Raw genomic sequence first — 20024 nt, 5'->3', positions numbered from 1 at the left:
AGCAATGGGCAAATATACTGGGGTACCAGACATAAAAGATAATGTACGCTACAGAGAGGTTGCTGTTAAAGTTCTAATGGATGGCCTCAGGGAAAACTTGAAAAGAAGGGTGCAAACTTCATTACCAAACTGGAAAGGAATCACTGTAAGTGTTCTCAGGGAGTCAGCTATAGGACATGATAAAAATATATGTAAAGAGGAAAAAACACTAAGTGATAGGGTAATGATAGTAAGTATCCCAGCATTAGAGGGACTGCACACACGACCACCAGCATACAACCCACATAACAGGAAACCCAGAATAGTGAGATGTTACAATTGCAGAGAAGAAGGACACATTAGGAGAGATTGTAAAAAGGAAGAGAAACAACATGAGTTGAGGAAGTGTTTTCAAGGCAATAAAATAGGACACCTAGCAAAACATTGTGCAGACATGACAGGGACGTGTTTCTACTGCCGTAAGAAGGGACACATGAGTAGGAACTGTGTAGAGAGAAGAACGGATACCTGGGTTGGAAATCACATAGACATCCACAAAAGAGGCGTACATTTCTCTCAGAGGTTCCCCTACAATTTATTGCACACTCTGTAACACCTAATATTCTGGGGAAGAAATATAGCCGACTCTAGAGTTTAATCTGTGGTAAGTATTAATGCGCAAAGTGTAGAAAGAAACTTATTTAAAAAAAAATAATCTTTGTTGATTTTGTTTGTTTGCTTTATGTTGTCACATGTTTGTTTTCCTAAATCGCTGGCTGATGACAAAGAATGGAAATGTTTGTTTTGTTTGCTGTTTTAAGATAACTATCTTTTCTTTCTTCTCACAGGTAAAGGGGACACAAAAGGAGTATAGACTTGGTGATAAAAAGGTGGGGGATAGAGAAATAGAAGAATGACTCTTGAAAGACAAATTAACAATAGACAATTGGAACACTCATTTGTTTTAGGCTGCAGTGTCTCATGATAATTTGTTTGGCTGAGAATCATTATCCAAAAATTAAGTATGTACATACTTTGCTCCAAAATATCGTTTTATGTATTTCAGAGAAAACATGAGTCACTAAGAGTAAATTTTTCATTTCTCTATCATAAGTTAGAAAAGTCCGTTGAAAAGGTATGTAGTCAATAAGATACCGAGTTCTTAATGAACAAATGACGGACGACACTGGATTGCACTGTTAAGACCCCCTAGTCAAGTATGGGGAGGGGTAATAGTTAGCAAATAGCTAAGGGGAGCAGTGGAATGAATACAGCCATTTCCCCATAGAGTCAGAGTCCAATCCAGCTGTCCTTTTGTTGTAAAAATCTCCCTTTCTACATGTATGTTTGTATTCAAATCTTTGTATTCCCATCATTCATTGCTTTCCTATTTCCCATTCTTTACACAAACGCTAGTATCTCTCTCTCTCTCTCTCTCTCTCTCTCTCCCTCCTCTCTCCCTCTCTCTCTCTCTGCTCTGGTAGAGATAAAATCAGACACAATCTCAACAATGGGGCTAAGACATATTTTTATATTTTTACATAAGACAAATTCAGAGATACACACACTAGATTGACATGAGTTACAGAAACAGCTAGGGGTTTTGTTTTCATGTGTATAGAAACTGCTGATTTTTAAGCAGAAAGGATCTGTTGTGGAAATACGATTCATGTTTCATAGATTGCATATCTGTTTTGTTTTTTTGGTTTATGATTCGTGCCTCCTGTACAAAATTGTGCCTTTATATGGATGCACAAAGGGTGGATAGGAGATTGCTGGAGGTTAGATATACAGATATGCATCTCTGTATAGAACATTGGAGTAGGATTTTTACCACAAGATACGACATAATGTGAAACCCTAGAAAATGTAGAATTGTCATGTTTTATATTTTTTTTCACTGTTAGACAGGCATGTACTGGATACTGTTATATTTGAAGAAAGTGTTATAGAAATAGACCCCTCTGCCTTTCCCACTTAGTCAAGTAGCTGAATATGAGGGACTGAGAAGGACATGTGAGTTGGCAGAGGAATAATCGATTGATATACATTGGTCTTTAGCATTTTTCTAGTCTAGAGGGCGATGTTGAGGTGACTGAGAAATCGTTTTAGAGCAATACCAGCACATGATTAGGACACTACATAGAGGACTTTATACAGTGACACAGTTACCAACTGAAGTAGCTGCTAGTAAAGTCCACACTTACACACACGACCATACATGGCTGTCACACCAGGGCGAACATAGCTGTCAAATAGGCAGCAGGGTTTTATGTGACAGTTAACAAATCTATGTTTTGTTTTGTTTTTCGTTGTATTGTTTTAGTTTTAAAATGTGAACACACACATGCACGCATACACATATTGGTTAATATAGAAAGATTTGTGTTACCTGAGGGATAAACTGTCTGGAAGGTGAAGAGATGTGGTGAGGAGTCTGGTGGACTCTGGAGAGATGGACAAGGTAGACCAATAGAGCCATCCCATATCCCTCCTGCTAATGGGTTTTCCTCCAGGTAAAACAAATACACGTCATCCAATTACCACCATGCAGGATCCTCAAGTATACACTGGTGTACCAATGAAATATGTCTGGGTAGAGGTGTATTGAAATATGTCTAATGTATTACTGTATCATACTCAAAGCTTTTGTTATTCAATGTGATAGTCCTAGAGTTATAATAGATGATAGGGGTATTCATGTTATTGATAATAGAGGTATAATGTATAAGTAGTGGTAACAAATCACATACTTTCAATTAACCATAAACCAGTGTAAACATAAAGTAGTGGTACTCGGTAGAATTGAATAGAATAAGAGTTGGAACTTGATTGAAGTGACTGATAGCTTCGGCCACTAGTCCTTTCCCGCTACAAAGAGATCACTCCTGGGCAGACTCCTAACCTGTCAGTTTTTGAAATGTTCTTGACCCCTCGTGAGATGAGATTGTAACTGGGAGGCTAGGTTAGATCTTGAGAGAAGGTAAATAGTGAGACAGCAACAAAGAACATCCAAAACACTGTTTCCTGAAAGGTCACACTAACTGTCAGGATGTTGGATCGGGAGAGTAAGTTGTGGAGCAGAAATTTCTTAAGCTTAGGTTATTTGACAGACAGGTACCAGGTGTAGGCTACCAGCATCACGGCTTCAAGGATAGCAGAGACACACTGGTGCCCATTCCACCCACTGCAGAGGGGCCAACACTCAGAGAAGGGTCCAAGGGCACTCATGAGTCTGTACTGGAAGGCCTCGAATGCAGTTAGTAGCACCTGAGCCAAAGGCTAAGACTGTTGTCCAGCATGAAGTTGTAGTTTTTCCTGTTTTGTGTTCTCTCATTTCATTCTCTTCTCAGGGCAGTTAATTCTTTTGATTATTAGCAGGTGACAGAGACTGGTTCAGGTAATGATAAGGAGGTATTGGGGAGGAAGAAGTTAGTAGCATAATCAGTCCAGCCAATTACTTTATTCAATTCAGGGGTAAAGGAAAATTTAGAAACCTTGGAGCTTGGAGAAAGTGCGAGGGGCTATTGTCTGAGTAGCATTACATCCGTAAGTACGGCGACCCCATGGTTAGAAAAGAGATACACCCAGCGATGCCAGTCCAGTAATATTCGGACTTGAGCAGGCATCCTTGAGAATGATTATCATTCTTGGGAGGGTAAGGTTTTAGACCAAACAAAGTGCTGGGCGTGCTCACACGTGCCTCAGTGATTATATCAAGTAGGATTAGTTCTCTTTCCACTAAATATTCTTGAGGTACCCGAACTATGGGTGGGAGGTCACTGGGGGAAGAAGTAGGACACCTAGGTCCCTTAGTCTGAAGTCTCCCAATGCTTTGCAAACCGATCACTGTTCAATCTGAGTATTGGGAGTCTGGGAAGAACGAACAGACACTAGCCCGCCCACAAGTATTGATGAAAAGAACAGATGACATTATTAGAAGTGTGTATATTAACGCAAGCTGAAGGAGATTGTATATGACATTATTGATAGACATAGGATGATGCTATTGATAAACATGAAGTGTTTAAATGTATTCTGAGCTTAAAGACATGCGTTGGACAGAAGAACCTGTTAAACTTGAAGAACTGTAGTAGATAATTCTGTATAGCTGATACATGTTCTACTGTACCTTGTACCTTTCCAAATAATGTATTAAATGTTTTATTGCACCCTTGAAGGGCATACAAAAGGTTATCTCCAAGCTCCAGAAGTGTACGGTTTATAGTAAAGAAGAAATCAATTAGAGGATTGAGACTCTCTCTTATGATAACTTGTTTAGATCTACAAACAGCGTGGTCATACACCAAGGGGGATTTTTATTACATAACAATGAAACGTGGTACTGAGATCCTGCATATAACATCTTTAAGGTGATAGTTTATTTTACTATCAAAGGGTGGACTGTTGAAGTCGTATAATTGGATGAACGAAAGTATATTGGTTTAATATTGGTTTGCCGTGTGTATTGCGAAGCGTACGCTACGTGTTACGTAGCGTGGTGCGTTCGCACGGTAAAATACGCACGCACACACTCTCATTACAACATTTAGTTATTTATATAATTTCATATTGGTTCTGTTACACTGTAATTCAGGAGCAGATAGTATTCGGTTTATTATTAGTCTATATATATAGATATACATATATATATATATATATACACTAGTGATTATATGTACATTGTAGTGTTATTAAAGGTTTAGGTTATAGGAAAGGTTTCATGCCTGATATCATATTGAAGCCCTAATCATCAGCAGCTGTCCGGTGCAGTCAGCGAAGAGATCGCACATTGCATACTTTAGTTATTGATATTAGAGAGTAAACCTTTGTATGATACTGGCTATGAAAGGAGCAGACCCCTTGGAGAGAAGACCCCCACCTTTGGATTCCTTAGATTGAATCAACCTATTACCTGTCTGGCCTGGACCCACCCAACATCTGGACCTATAGAAACAATCTACGTCATCTCTATTGTTCAAGTGTAACACTATACTGTATATAATATAGCTGCGCTTCCTTTGGCTCTCAATCTACTCTGACCACAGTTATCTAACAGATACAATGTTCCATTGGGACCCATGGAAGCACAGCGATTGCAGCGGTATGTATGTATGTAACTTTTGGTATTGGCTGTGCTGTACTGTACTGTATTATAATATGTTAATGTATTAAATTGTTGACTATTTACATCTGCTAAAATAAACCACCATGTGCTTTGGACACACATACAATTGATTGAGCAATGCTTATTTTAAAACGATACAATTACTTTAATAGTTTACACATGACAAAAATGAGCAAAATGCAAAGGGATTATACGTTGCTGGACCTAGTGTGACTGTGTATTGCTAAAGTGTACTCCAATCCCACTGAACTCATGGACATAACTCCATGGAGTTCAGTTGGTGATGGTGTACAACGTGTGAGAGAATATGGGTGTGTGGCAGCATTGAGGCTAAAGGACTTAACAGATGCGAATGATGAACACAATCAGTTGAACTGGGAAGGTCCTAATATGATGCCATTTGATTCCACATCAAAAAGTAAATTGCTGAAATATGCACCACCTCATTACAAGTCACCGTTGTTTGCTATGCTCAATGATCTGTGTCATACAGTACAAATACATGAGGTTTTTACATTGTTCAACCAATTGATTGAATTGGAACATAATGAGCAAGATAGGACATTTTGCAATCATGTTGATAAACAAAAGATACAAATGACACCAAAAGAAATGTATTTTGAATTGTCAAAAGGTGGTACTCCCAAAGAAAAATTAGATGGGTCACCAACTATTGAGATGTGGAAACAAATGAGGCAGAAACAGAAGGGGCAAGCAACCCCACCAAAGAAGGTGGTGCTAAGTGATGCTGAGGAACTGGTAACACCTTCTATTCCTCCCATGATCCAACCCAACTCATATGGTCAGACATGGGAGGTACGAGAATCTATTGCATGGGAAGCAGGTAGGTCTCCAGCCATAGTCCATGCTTTATAGCTCGAGACCCACGCCCCTATGATATTGTTTCTTCTATTTGGCATGGACAGACCCGCCCTCAGTATGTCACTACTGTATTAGATACTGAAACTGACAAAAGTATTTTTCATGGCAATATGTCTATTGCAAACAATACTCACTGTTTACCAACTATACAAGTAGAAGGGTTTGGGGAACATAACACACTGGCATACAAGGTACTAGCACAAATGGCAATGGAAAAGGGGCACATATTCACTGCAGATATATCAGTTAGTGAGCTACCTGATAACAGAGAGCAAAAGCTACATACAGATCAGGAAATTTTACTCTTTGATGAAAAAACTGTCTTTGTTTCTGCAGAATAGCCTATTGTGAGTGGTAATGAAATATGGACCCCAGTGTATATCCCTCCACCATCTCAGCCAGTGATCGAAAAGTAAATGGAGGACACCACCAAAGTGCAACCAGTGACTGTAAGAACTGACCTGTCAACTGCTGAGTGGACCAGACAGGAATTTCTATCTGCAGGTGCTAGAATGGCACAAATAGAGACTTTACAGGAACAGAAGTGGTACTTACAAGAAAGGGGACACGTGGAAGGACAAGACCCCCAAACAGTGTCACAGCTACTTGCAGGACGTGTTAAATGTAAATCCCTGTTACCTGAGGTACTAGTAATGCTTATATCCCAGTCCCTTGTGAGTGAAGCACCATTGTGGGAGGACTTATCGTCGTATGGAAGAAAGCAGTGTTGGCTGACTGATGGTTCTGACACATTAACAGCTAAAGGAAAAGTGTGTTCTGCTACAGCTATGCAACCAACTTCACAGACCATCATACATCAGACAAGAGGAGGGAGAATCCAGCCAGTTTGCTGACTTTGTGGCTGTTGTCTAAGTCACTAAAGAGATTACAGGCCCTCTAATTCTTTACATTGATAGCAGGGCTTTGTTTAAAGGACTGACTATTTGAATGTCCTCCTGGAAATATGACTACAGGACAATTAACAACAAACCCACTTACAGAAAACTAATAAGTGGGAGGAGATGTGTGTGAGACAAGTTAATGCACATAATGAGCAAGTAAATGAATGGACTATAGATCACAGTGGGCAAGTTATACCAGATGAGGAAGCACTGATAGTGCTAGGATTCTGTGTACAAGAGACATCAGGCCAGGGCATAAACGAGGGTGGTGCGGGCGGTGCTGTCGCCCAGGGCGCAAGGCCAAGGGGGACCTATAGCTATATATTTTTTGCACACTTTAAATGGTCATTAGGGCAGAGAACCGGTTGTTTATTTATTGGAATCCCACCACTGTTTGTATGTGTATATGTATATATATATATATATATATATATATATATATATATATATATATATATATATATATATATAAATATATATAAGAATTCTTTCAGTAAAGTGCTAGCCACACCCACACATTATGTTTTCCACACCCACTTGTCAAATGCCACTCCCACTTAGATGGGGGGCGCCGGTGCTCTGTCTCACCCAGGGCACCGAAATGTCTAGTTACGGCACTGCATCAGGCCATAGGCCACAGAGGAGTTGAAGCTAAATTCCAGCAAGCAATGTGACTTCATCCGTGTAAGAAGAGTGTTCTATTGTGTGACTGCAGTGCATACTTACTCAGAAATTATGCTGTCTCAATCAGTTTAATGCAAGTCAAGAGACTCCCCTGAAATAACTAGTAATTGTTTTTCATAAAGGGATGCCTATAAAATTCATACAGATAATGGCATCCATTTCAAAGGACAGAAAGTGCATCAAGCAAATGAAAATGGACTACATATTTCTTACTACCCACAAACTGCCAGTTTGATTGAGTGAATGAATGTTTGTTAAACTTACACACATACACTCAAGGGGTGGGATAAAGTGTTAATAGATGACCCTTTTCCCAGGCTTACTCCAACAGCTAAAACACAAGGCACATAAGTGCATGGTAATGGGTATAGGTGTCATATCTAATATAAAAATGCAGAATTATTTTGATTAGGAATAACAGGTTGATGAAGATGATATAGTAAAATATTGTGTTTAATTAATCCCTCATTGTGATTCCACACATCCAGTAAATGCCATAACAAAGCAAGTATGGCTCAGTTTTCATAAAATTCAGATTATGTGGGAAATATTTATAGCACAGGCTGGCCAGAAGGTGTAAATAATAATGCTGATATTGATTTACTTTATGATCATGATGCTGACATCAGAGTCTCCTTTTTTACAGAGTAATACTTCTGCCATAATGTTTTACTGTGGACCTTGGGGATGTCAGTGCTAATGGTCGCCAACAAACGTGTCACTAGTTATATCAATGACAGCAGCAAACGGCACTTCATCCTGTGCCGATCTGCCATGTCGGTGGGATCTGTGTCTGCTGAATTTCAGGATTAGCCAATGTAGATTCATTGATTCTTCAAGGAATGTTCTATTATGTGTGGTAATATGGCCTATTGTTACTTTCCTGCTAATTATGCAAGATAATGATTGGTCATTGTTTGGTTGGGAATTTGGGGATAACAGACAGCGCTATATATATACTTAATGTTTTAATTATATTAATAATGATATATGTATTTGTTTACATTGTTTTATGTATATGTTACAAAAATGTATATCACAAACCAATTGTGCTTAAATATATTAGTATCTGTCTTAAAGAGCCAAGGGGTGGAATGTAGCAGTATGGCATTTTTCTTTTCATATGAAACAAGATGGAGTCTATCATTGATTTATATGTGTCTCTTTATGAACAGAGACTAAGGGCTAGATTTACTAAACTGCAGGTTTGAAAAAGTGGAGATGTTGCCCATAGCAACCAATCAGATTCTAGCTGTCATTTATTTAGTGCATTCTACAAAATGACAACTAGAATCTGATTGGTTGCCATTGGCAACATCTCCACTTTTTCAAACCCGCAACTTAGTAAGTATACCCCTAAGTCTGTGATGTTTCAGCACATTATTTACTTGTCTTTTATGGCCATGTTTTCCCTAAACCTAGTTCAGCGGAATATGTCCTTCAACCCAGCTCAGACAATGGTTATTTACCAACTTAAGGTAATGTTGGTTTTACAACAGACAGAGAGTATTTGTGTATTCTTAAGTATTTGTTGCAATGTTTGTTGTTAAGCAATATATGGATATAATTGCTCAGTTTGCAAACTTAGCTGTTTTACTCATAATGATACTGTCATCAACTGCCCATATTGCTTCAGCATTCACTTTAGTGTAAGGATGAGCGGGCTCGGATTTTCTAAATACGAACAGCCCCGAACAGTGCGGATCCGAGCCCGATCCGAGCACTGTTCGGATATTCCCGCCGATCTCAAAAATCAAAAAACGAGGCATTTCGTCATAATCCCGCCGTCGGATCTCGCGAGATCCGGATTCACAAAGAAGGTGATTTGAAATCTGCAGTGGTGGAAGGCAAACCGCACTCTGGAAAGCAGAATTTATTTTACAGATCACGAGTATATAGTAGAGGTGAGCACTGTTGCATTACTTTGGGGGCAGATTCTTAGTATTATCAGTATTGGACAGTAGGTGTGTGCAGAGGGTCTTCTCAGCTCTTCCACTGTATAGGATTTATAGAGCATACATAATTATTATTGTAATGGACATATCTGAGGAAGCCTTCACTTACATATACCTATGATGACCATGCAATGCTGCTGGAGGTTTGAATTAGATGCTGTATTTAATGACCATACGGATGAAAGCAGCATTATTAAAAAGTAAACCTGAAACTTTTAATTTATGAAGCAGGCAGGTAAAATCAGTGTTAGGAGTTGGAAATTCCTTTACAAGCTGAAGCCACAATACATTGTGCTAAGTAATCTGACACAGGGCAAACCGTGTGCAATGCACAGCATGTCATTATCCTGGTATACATCGCTGCCTGTAGCTCTGTATATGATTCTACCAATCTGTACAGAAGAGTCCTGCAGAGCAAGTGATGCAAGATAAATACGCACCACCTACCTAGATCTGCATCAAAGGGCAAAACACATGGTGGACATATTAATGTAAACCATACTTACCAACTTTCTGTTGGTCAAATCCGGGAGCCTGCGGAGGAGGTGGGCAAAATGCGGGAGTCTCCTGGACATTCCGGGAGAGTTGGCAAGTATGATGTAAACACTTCAGCTATTTCAGGTACATGGTCCCAGCTTTGTTGTGCACAACCTCTGCTGTATATTAATGGAAAATAATGGGCTTACTTGCTTTCTAAAATCTGCACAATGTCTCCTCTTTTGGTTTATTAGTTGTACTAGAGACAGTATATGAGGAAAGAGTGACTTTGATGCACATTGGAGGGTACATAGTTGTCAAGATGCACATAGACCAGTGATGGCTAACCTGTGACACTCCAGGTGTTGTGAAACTACAAGTCCCAGCATGCTCTGCCAGCTATCAGCTAGTTATCTACTGGCAACGCATGCTGGGGCTTGTAGTTTCGCAACCTTTTGGCCTAAAAACAATATTGTGAGGTGTGAGGTGTTCAGAATAGACTGGAAATGAGTGGGAATGATTGTTATTGAGGTTAATAATAGCGTAGGAGTGAAAAAAAAATAAATCTGGATTTTAGCACTTTTTATGCTTTTTTAAAAAAAAATCAGAACCCAAAACCCAAAATCCGAACCAAAACCTTGAGTGGGGTGTTTTGGCAAAACCCATTTGAACCCAAAACCTGAAGGTAATCAGAACCCAAAACCCAAAACCCAAAAAGTGGCCGGTGCACACCCCTACTTTAGTGTAAGGAAAGGGATTATATAAGATGGCATAGTTTAGACTTTCTGGAGACCTCGCTGGTGAGTCAGGAAGGCTGTGCCAGATCTCCTCCATTAAAGTATTCTAGGATGCATGATTTAACTTGCTTGTTGAATGTGGGGGTCTCCATGCTGAAAATCCGGGGAATTACGTGTGTGTCTAACAACCTATCGAAACTAAGTATAATTAATTGTCATATTAATTATTAAATCTTTTTCTTATACATAGATTGTGAGTATATCATTCTTTCTTTGTGCTAGTATTTCATGATTGTAATCTTGCAACCTGAGATATATATATATATATATATATATATATACTGTGGCAATTGGGACACTTTGCCACCTTCTAGTGGAGAAAAGAGTGATGGTTTCCCTGGGTAACCACAGGCTAAAGGTGCAGAGAGGGTTAAATCTGCGCGCGCACACACACACACCAGGAGACCAGGTGGAGCACCTGGTCTAATCAATTAAAGAGTCAGCCAGAGCAATACATGACAGGAAGCTTAAAAAGCTGGGTTTGAATTGTGTGTGAGAGACTGCTGCCAAAAAGTGGCCAGTGACCAGTTAGGGACCCAATTGTGATAGCCAGCAAATGAAGCTTGTGAGAAACTATTCAACAGGCACTATACATTTGAAAATAGGGAAGCATTATTACTGTGGCACATAAATTATAAAATACAGTTTATAAATAAACCCAACAAATTTTGCAGTGCCTAAGACATAGAGAAAACATACATATCAAGACAAATACAAGTACACTATATGACACAAACAAACTATAGAATCCAACTAAACTTCAGTAGACTCCCACAATTAAAAGTGTGCATCAACCAGTCCTTTATAATGGTTTGTAATGGGAGAAGTGTATGCAGGTGTATGGTCTGTCATGTCATCAGATGACGAGAACAGCAGCTGTGTCTATACAGCTCTGTCAACATTGGCTGGGACTTAGACATGACCTCGAGGTGGAGCAAATGGTATTACTTAAATTGCTGCGTTCAGCAGAGTATGAATCATACGTATCCTGTGGTCTACGTCTACTTTGCATAGTTCACAGTGGTGTCCGCACATCGCACCCCACTTTTTATTACCAAGGACGTAGGCTGTTGTAAGTGGTCCTTGCGCTCGTTTTCATCCGTATCTCAATGTTTTTCGTATGTAGCTCCTGGTTTTGGGCATTCGCAGTGTGGATTTGCGTACGATACAGACAAAATCTGCCAATACGTCACATCCACTCTCTCTATAATGATCCCTCCCACACAGTATACATCCACTGTCACTATGATAATCTATACCATACAGTATATTTCTACTGTCTCTGTAACAATCCCTCCCACACAGTATACATCCACTGTCCTCTATTAACCTGTACCACACTGTACATCCTGTGTCTCTATTAACCCCTCTCACACATTATACATCTACTGTTACATAGTTACATAGTTACATAGTTGATGAGGTTGAAAAAAGACACCAGTCCATCAAGTTCAACCTATTTTGGATCTCCTGCGATCCTGCACTTATATTTGTAATTAATCCAGAGTAGGCAACCGCCCATCTGTTTCAATTTTGAAAATCCCCCCCAGACTCAATATTGCAATCCAATTTTTACCCTATATCCACTACTATCCTTTATTTTAAATTAACGGTCGTATCCCTGGATACACCTTTCCGCTAAAAATTTGTCTAACCCTTTCTTAAACATATCTATTGAATCTGCTGTCTGTTTGTAAAACTCTCCCACACAATATACATCAGCTACCTCTCTATTAACCCTGTCCATGCTGCATAGATCATTCTTGCCAACATTGAGTTTCGTCCCTGGAGGAGGATGTGGTGGGAGAGTGGGAGGGGGTGGGTCGCAGTAAATAACATAATTTAAGCACCACCCCCTGCGACAAATGCATCATTTTGTTGCGGGGTAGGGCCAAAATTACGTGATTCACCACAAATCACGCCATTAATGCTCCCATCCTGCCACTTTACTAGGAAGTAGGCAGGATGTGGGAGAAATGCATGCTCTCCCAGAAGTCCGGGAGACCTACATGGAATTCGGGAGTCTCCCGGACATCTCGGGAGAGTGAACATAGATCGTCTTTTAACCCTCCCCACAGTATCTACATCCACTGTGCCTTTATTAACCTCTCTCATACATCTACTGCGTCTTGTTGCTACACCTGAACCTCGGTTATAATGTATTTTTTTCTTTTTTAAATACTCATCTTTATAATTTATTAACCTAAAAGGCTCAGAGAAGCAGAATAGATAATAAAAACTGCATTGTATGTAAACTATAAAAGGAGCTTTACTATGCATTTGATCAATATTGGAAAAATAGGGACATTTCTAGACACATATATACGAAACATGGGACTGTTCTTGGAAATGATGTTGGTAATTATTCTGTACCCACCATTTACCTGCACTCTCACTCCATTTACTTATTCAGCTATACCTCTGCTAACCTCTTCCCTGCCACACTGTACATAACCATTCCTTTGTCAAAGAGGTGTAATGCCCCCGTATTAAGCTTTATGTGTTACTGACATGAGCTGTCACTCACTAACCTGTTCTGTGTAATACGCTGCCCACAAATTTTCAGAACTGTGTCCATGCACTAAGATACCAAGTACACCTTGACTCTATCACAGCCACACACAGTACAGTCACACATCATTACTTCTCCAGTAACTCACCTGTCACCACACAGCAACAAGCTAAGACACAGAGACCTGAGGGAAACATAAATAATCAGTTACAAATAGAGTTTTCTACGTCCTCAGTAACATCACAATATACACCAATAACCATTCCATAGGTTGTGATTGCAGCTTGACATATAATATAATTATTTATAAAATGTATTTATAACAAGTATTATGTAATTGATCTTTTATGTTACTTTGAATATATCAAATCCTTCTCAGTTTCAAGAACCCCAGTATTTCCGATCACTCACCATACAGCAGCCATCCTCTTGAGCTCGGCATTGTGATATGAGTTAGTGACCGGACAAGCACTAATGTGAAAGAGATAAAAGGAGAAGTTCTTTCTACATCCACTCTAGTGATAATATCATTAATGACATCGCAGTTCCTCCCTTTTATACAAAATAAATACTAAAGGGAAATTGCCTAGAAATTTGTTTTCCTAAGAGACTTTGCAAAGAGAGCAACAGTTTCAGGCTGAGAGGTACAGTTCAGAGCTGCAGGTATGGGGAAATTGGCAGGATAAGAGTTATTTGAAAGTTTTTGCAGAAGCAGTGTGTCTGTGAAAGAATAGATTAAACATAATAGGGGCTCATGTAGCATTGGAGATATGTCAGGATTTTTTTGTACTGCGCATGTTGCATGTTGCATCTTACACTTACGACTCCAGGCGACTGTAGAGGTGGAGCAGGGAAAGGAGGAGCGGTGCTCAGTACAGTAAGGGCATGTTCGCGTTATTGCCATTGAGGTAGATGTAGATGCATATGCATATATCCTAGTCAGGAGATGTATTTCTTGCTAAAGCTTTATACTTGGTGCAACGACAAGCAGCGATGATGATGATGATCATTGACAGCAATAGATAGACGCTTCTGAATTGCTGATTGCACTTTGACCCCTCCCCCTAAGATTATTTAATTGATTGGTAAGACTTTGACTGGTGCCTAGGAACAAATGCAACACTAACGTAAATCCCTTCCTGGCAATCCACGTGCTTACCGGATCCTGAGGAACGACTATGGGACAAACTGTACACTCCTCACCAAGAACCCTATGGTCCAACCTTGGCATTCAAAATCCTCTGCACTTCAGTCTAGGGAAGAAACCAGACAGGTTACTCAATGGTAGGGACACCGGATAGAAGGGGAGGGGGTGGCGAGGCGGTGGCAGTGTGTAGTGACACTTAACTCTATCCTGATTGCCAACACCTCATTTTGTTCTATGCCTGGGCACGGAACTACGGATATTCAGGACAGGGAAGAATCCTGCCTAACTACCCTACTAGCCGTTGTACCAAGAGTGAGAGCCCTACCAAGAGAGGGACGGAACTGAAACAAGGTACACACTGGAAAGACTGTCACCTCCTCTTGATAGTCGTCTGCACTCTGCAACTTGGACACCTAGAAGTAAGGGCAATACAGCACACAACCACCCCACAGAGCGATCTACCCTCTCCAATGTGCCTCCCACACTATCTACAACAATAACAAAGGAACGCTCTGATCCTAAAAATGAACAATGTGACCAGACGCTGCACAATTTTTAACACTACTAACGCTAGGTGTGGTGCAATACTTTAACTCTCAACCTCACAGATCCAAATCACAATATGCAGACCTTACCAGATACCAAAAGCCTACCTTTAATGGGGGCCTGACTTCTGGATCCTAGAAGGTAAGATTTCTCTGATACCCACTTAACAGTATCATATATTAGCATAAAGTACAGTGTGATACCTACAAGTTACCACCACACAAACGGCCACTTAACTAGCATACAGCGGAAATACTTAAACAAGATTGTACAGCTCAGTATACATACAATACCATGCGGTATAGGCAATAAGTTACTATACACGGACTATGTAACAAAGCTACTTAAATTCCACCCAGGGGAACATACCAGGCGCAGTCTCACAGTAGTAATTTCCATCTAGGGTTGTCTGCTCATCTCCTCTTCGCAATCACAGGACTAACCCCTGAATAATTATTCGCTCCACAGGCCTAACACCTGATCTAACTGGTCACAACAGGCCTAGAGCCTGACTTACTGGTCCCCACGGGCTTAAAGCCTGGTTTATACTGTGCACACAGGCCTAAAGCCTGAGTTATACTGTGCACACAGGCCTAGAGCCTGACTTACTGGTCCCCAAAGGCTTAAAGCCTGGTTTATACTGTGCACACAGGCCTAAAGCCTGAGTTATACTGTGCAGTGCTCGAATTTAAATCCTCCCTAGATTATCCTTGCACCAAAAAAAATAGACTACCTACTCCCCTAACTTTCCAGGGCCTTGCCCCCACAGTTGCCCACAGGCCTACTGCTTGGAATGTGCCACAGGCTTTGTGCTTGACTTACCGGGAGCTATATTTACCTGCTCGTTTGGCACGTCCTCTCCTCCTCTTTGGGGAGGGCGGCTCTCAGCCCTGACAAGGGCTTCCTGCTGCTGCCTCCTTTTGTTCTTTCTTGCCAGCTTGACTCTTGCTGCTGACTCTGGACATCTCCTGGCATCCTCTCACCAAGCATCTGTCAAAGAACTCCCAATAGCACTGGGCCGACCGCTTATATAGCCACCATAGTGATTTGATGTGGTGAGCCCTCATTGACAATTTGCCATCATCAGCACCGGTACCTGCCAAGAAGAAGTTGAGTGTCCCATCTGTGCTGGAGCCCGAGGTGGAAAAATCTGTCCTTCTGTTTCTTGCCCTCTTCATGGGCCCCACTCAGGGGCAGGCTGGGCTGGGGGGCAGGGAGGCATATCCCCCCAGGGTGTTCCTATAGTGGGCTACCTTGGGCTGGGTCACTGGGCCACCTGCATTTTTTTCTTTAAAATGTTCCCAATAGGTTGCTGAGTCGAGTCTTGCCACCCCGGGCTAAAATTTGCCAGCCCTCCCCTGGCTCCTCCTTTTTTCTTCACCCTATTCATGGGCTCTGGATGCGGGGATCATCCTCTTAAATAGCTATATTATATGAAGTCACTGCCATCTATTCACATTACTTACTTAATATTTCCATTTGGACTGTGGCAGGAAAGAAGATTCCCATTTCATTTCAAGAAATCAATGTTATAATTTAGTTGAATTGGATTAAAATTAATATGGTGATGTTCTGCAATTTATAGGACCTATGTGGCAAAAAAGTTAATAGTTGTTATATTCAGTTTCTCTTAAAACATATTAACATATTTATATCGCTGACCAGTAGGTTCCATTTTTACGATCACTACTACTTCCTCCCCAAATTAAATCAGAAGTAGAACATGTTGTCACAGAATTGTGGACTTCCCGGATATGGTAACCCTGTGGTTCAGGAGATTCTCCTTCCTGACAGCACAGTCCCCTTGTTCTCCAGGTTTAGGAGGCGTATCTCTTCTGAATCCACAAGCCTGGTGCAACCTTCCATGTTGTTAAAGATAACTGTTGCAATTTGTACTGATTTAATAAAATAAAATTTTACAAATTTAAAACTGTGCCCCAAATCACCTGCCCCTCCAAAAAAATATCAACAACCAGAACCAGAGAGTTACAGACTTGGCTGTTTTCCACTAAATCAGAGGGCAACAAGTATGGGGTGCCTCTGCTGAAGTGTTAATCAGATTACACAGTCTGGTCACGGTAACAGAGAAACCTGGACCTCGGGGTTCCCCTTTCTTAACCGTTCAGTGCGGGATTATATCCTCTGTGGGTTGGCCATCTCAAATAACTGTGTGCCCTCTCTCAAACCCATGCACTGAAAAGCACTGTCAGTGCAAGGCTCTTCCTGGCACTCATGATTATTGTGATATGTGAAATTGTAATAAAATGTTTGGTACCCTGGAGTGGTATCTTTGCTACCCCAGTGTTGTTCAATATGCACATATATAACAATAAATATTAAGTAAAATGTATACAATAAAATATATAATGATAAACAATAAACATAAGTGACAAAAACACACAAAGGGTTTTAAAAAATAAAAAATTTTAAATAGACACCTCAAAACGTTTACTATTTTATTAAAAAATAAATATTTTCTTTCACAACGTAATCTAGAGGGTATAAAAAAACGTAATACATGACAATATTACATTGTCAGTAATTGAAGCTCAGCCAGTCACAAGCTGTGCAAGGTGCACAATGAAAACAGATTTCAACAAGGACAGGAAGCTGTGCGATAAAAATAATTACCACACAGAGTTTATACAGTGTAGTAATAGTAAGTGTTTGTATCAAAAATAGGAAGTCAACTATTAAGCGGTATTGAACATCAAACAAAGAGGAAACAGCAGTGGGAACTAACAAAATAATCTTCAATTGTAAATACTTATTGAAAAATTTATTAAAAAACAAGGATATATATAGAGTATAATAGAATTGTATTAATATTATGATGTCCAGTGGCCAGATGATATTGAGCAAGTGTGTTGCCTTATGTCTATATAGAGTGTAACAGAATTGTATTATGACCATATCCCATGCTCAGGTCATGTTGGCGAATGTAGTGTCCTATACTGTGTAGAGTATAATAAAATTGTGTTGTATCCATGTTTTGTGGTTAAATCGTGTTGGGTAGGTGTAGTGTGCTATGTCCTTGTAATGGTTATGTCCAGTGGTTAAGTGATGATGGAAGTGTCCTTTCCCTATACTGTTATATAATTGTATTTTGATGATGTCCAATGCTCATGTTTTCCTGTCCAACTGCTGGAAGCACTACTCACATCTTCACTAAACATGCAGTAGGAGATTGGGGGGGGGGGGGGGGGGGGAGTGTAGCAGAAGCCAGAGCTGCCATCAGCTTCATCTTTTATTGATTATAGCACCCCCATTCCCATCCTACAGTTAGTTCCGAATCAGGCCGACACTAGCTCAGGGAGTAACCGCAGGAGAAGCTGAGTACATATTCCATTATACTCACACTTATAGAACTCAGCTTTGTGTACTACTCACCTGATTGGACTCAGCCTTCTATTAATCTCCACATAGGGCTCAGATTTGTACTTTATTCACATTACTAGGTTCCGCTTTCTATAATAGTCATCAGATTGTGCCCATCTTTGGGCAACAACTAACAAAATAAGCTTTGCATTGCAGTACTCTCCTGTTTGAACTCTCCTCTTGTGTCACCGATACAGACGGCAGGTAAATCATCCTAACTGACCGCCTGGGCAGGGAGGAAATCCCCCTATCTAACGTATACGTCCCCAAGGGTCAGTGTATCTTTTTTGATGCATTCTTTTCTATGCTACACAAAACTCGTAGGCGGATGCTCCTGACAGGTGGAGATTTTAGCGCCATTCTTGAAAACAGACTTAACAGGTCCCGTTTTACGGGCAACTTCCCATCTCAATTACATAGTGAGTGTCTGCTCAAACACATGAAGGAATTGGCATTTTTTGACTGTTGGCGCACGCTTAAATTGACGGGATGGAACTATACTTTTTACTATTGCCCCCACAAGTTCTATTTGAGGATAGATATGGTAATGTGCTGCTACAGCTCTTCCGGTTACCTCCTGAATTTGGAGATTGTTACGAACCCCTGATCTGACCACTTTGTGGTCACTTCCCTCTTTAGCTTAATAGAGGCCCCTCATGGCGCCTTCATGAAACCTTCTTGTACATCCAATAATGTCAATCTCGTGTGAAAAAGGCTATTGTGGATTACTTCACAAACAACTTTCAAGAGGACGCCTGCTCCCCGTTGGTCTGGGAGGCCCGCAAGGCAGTCATTAGGGGCTGCATTAGTAGATACGCTTCCCATTGCAACAGGGAACAGAAGCGCCTAGTAAACCAGCTCACTGCAAAGGTGCAACTTTTGAAGGATATCTCTTCAATAGAAAGTACCGCAACTTTTTGTCGACTAGAAGCAAGCTGACAAAATATTCTTGCCAAGAAGACCGATAATGGCTTAACCAACGCTTTTATGAGAAGAGCAACAAAGAGGACACCTTACTGGCCAATAAACTTAAGACTATCCGGTCTTCCCAAGCAATCTCGCTCTGGATGGTACTCCTCATTACGATCCGGTGGTCATAAATGACACCTTTAAAATGCATTACGAGGCACTTTATAACCTTCAGAAGACTGACCCTCAGGAGGCTAACCCTCACCCTGCCATATGTCAATATCTATTCTCTGTAGACTCCCCAAATTTACCTCCATGACTGCTGAAATCCTTATCGACAGCATCAACGATGAGGAGATTGAAGCTGCCATAAAGTCCCAAAAGCCATCTAAGGCTCCGGGACTTGATGGCTAAACTATGTCCTCTTCTAAAATATTCACCCCTAATTTAATCCCACACCTCTGCTCCTTGTTTAGCCAAATAATGTACGGGAACATTTTAACCCAGATATTACCAGTGCTACCATCATCGTGCTCCCAAAACTATGCAAAGACTCCACAATCTGCTCAAATTACCACCCTATATCTTTATTGAACACTGATCTCACAATTTTTGCTAAGACCCTTACAAATAGGCTGAACTCGCTGCTCCCTGGTCTTATTCACCCAGATTAAGTGAGTTTCATCCCGTCCAGCCAGGCACTTCATAACACCAGACGGGTTATTGAC

The 20024-nt window shown here is 40.6% G+C and overlaps 1 protein-coding gene across 3 annotated transcripts in view; it reads right to left on the bottom strand.

Annotated features, from left to right (window-relative positions):
• The window catches only part of LOC142151347 (adhesion G protein-coupled receptor E3-like), a 125144-nt gene extending 111325 nt beyond the window's left edge, over positions 1-13819 (bottom strand). For all 3 annotated transcript variants that reach the window (XM_075206886.1, XM_075206887.1, XM_075206888.1), the window contains exons 1-2: positions 13728-13819; positions 13465-13500 (exon numbers count right to left, since the gene is read on the bottom strand). In XM_075206886.1, the coding sequence (XP_075062987.1) occupies positions 13465-13500; positions 13728-13758 (67 nt within the window). In that variant the 5' untranslated portion in view covers positions 13759-13819. The remainder of the gene's footprint in view (positions 1-13464; positions 13501-13727) is intronic.
• Positions 13820-20024: the final 6205 nt, after the last annotated feature.

The sequence above is a fragment of the Mixophyes fleayi genome, chromosome 4 (genome assembly GCF_038048845.1).
Source record: "Mixophyes fleayi isolate aMixFle1 chromosome 4, aMixFle1.hap1, whole genome shotgun sequence".
Classification (NCBI taxonomy): Eukaryota; Metazoa; Chordata; class Amphibia; order Anura; family Limnodynastidae; genus Mixophyes; species Mixophyes fleayi.
This window is presented reverse-complemented; position numbering and strand designations above follow the sequence as displayed.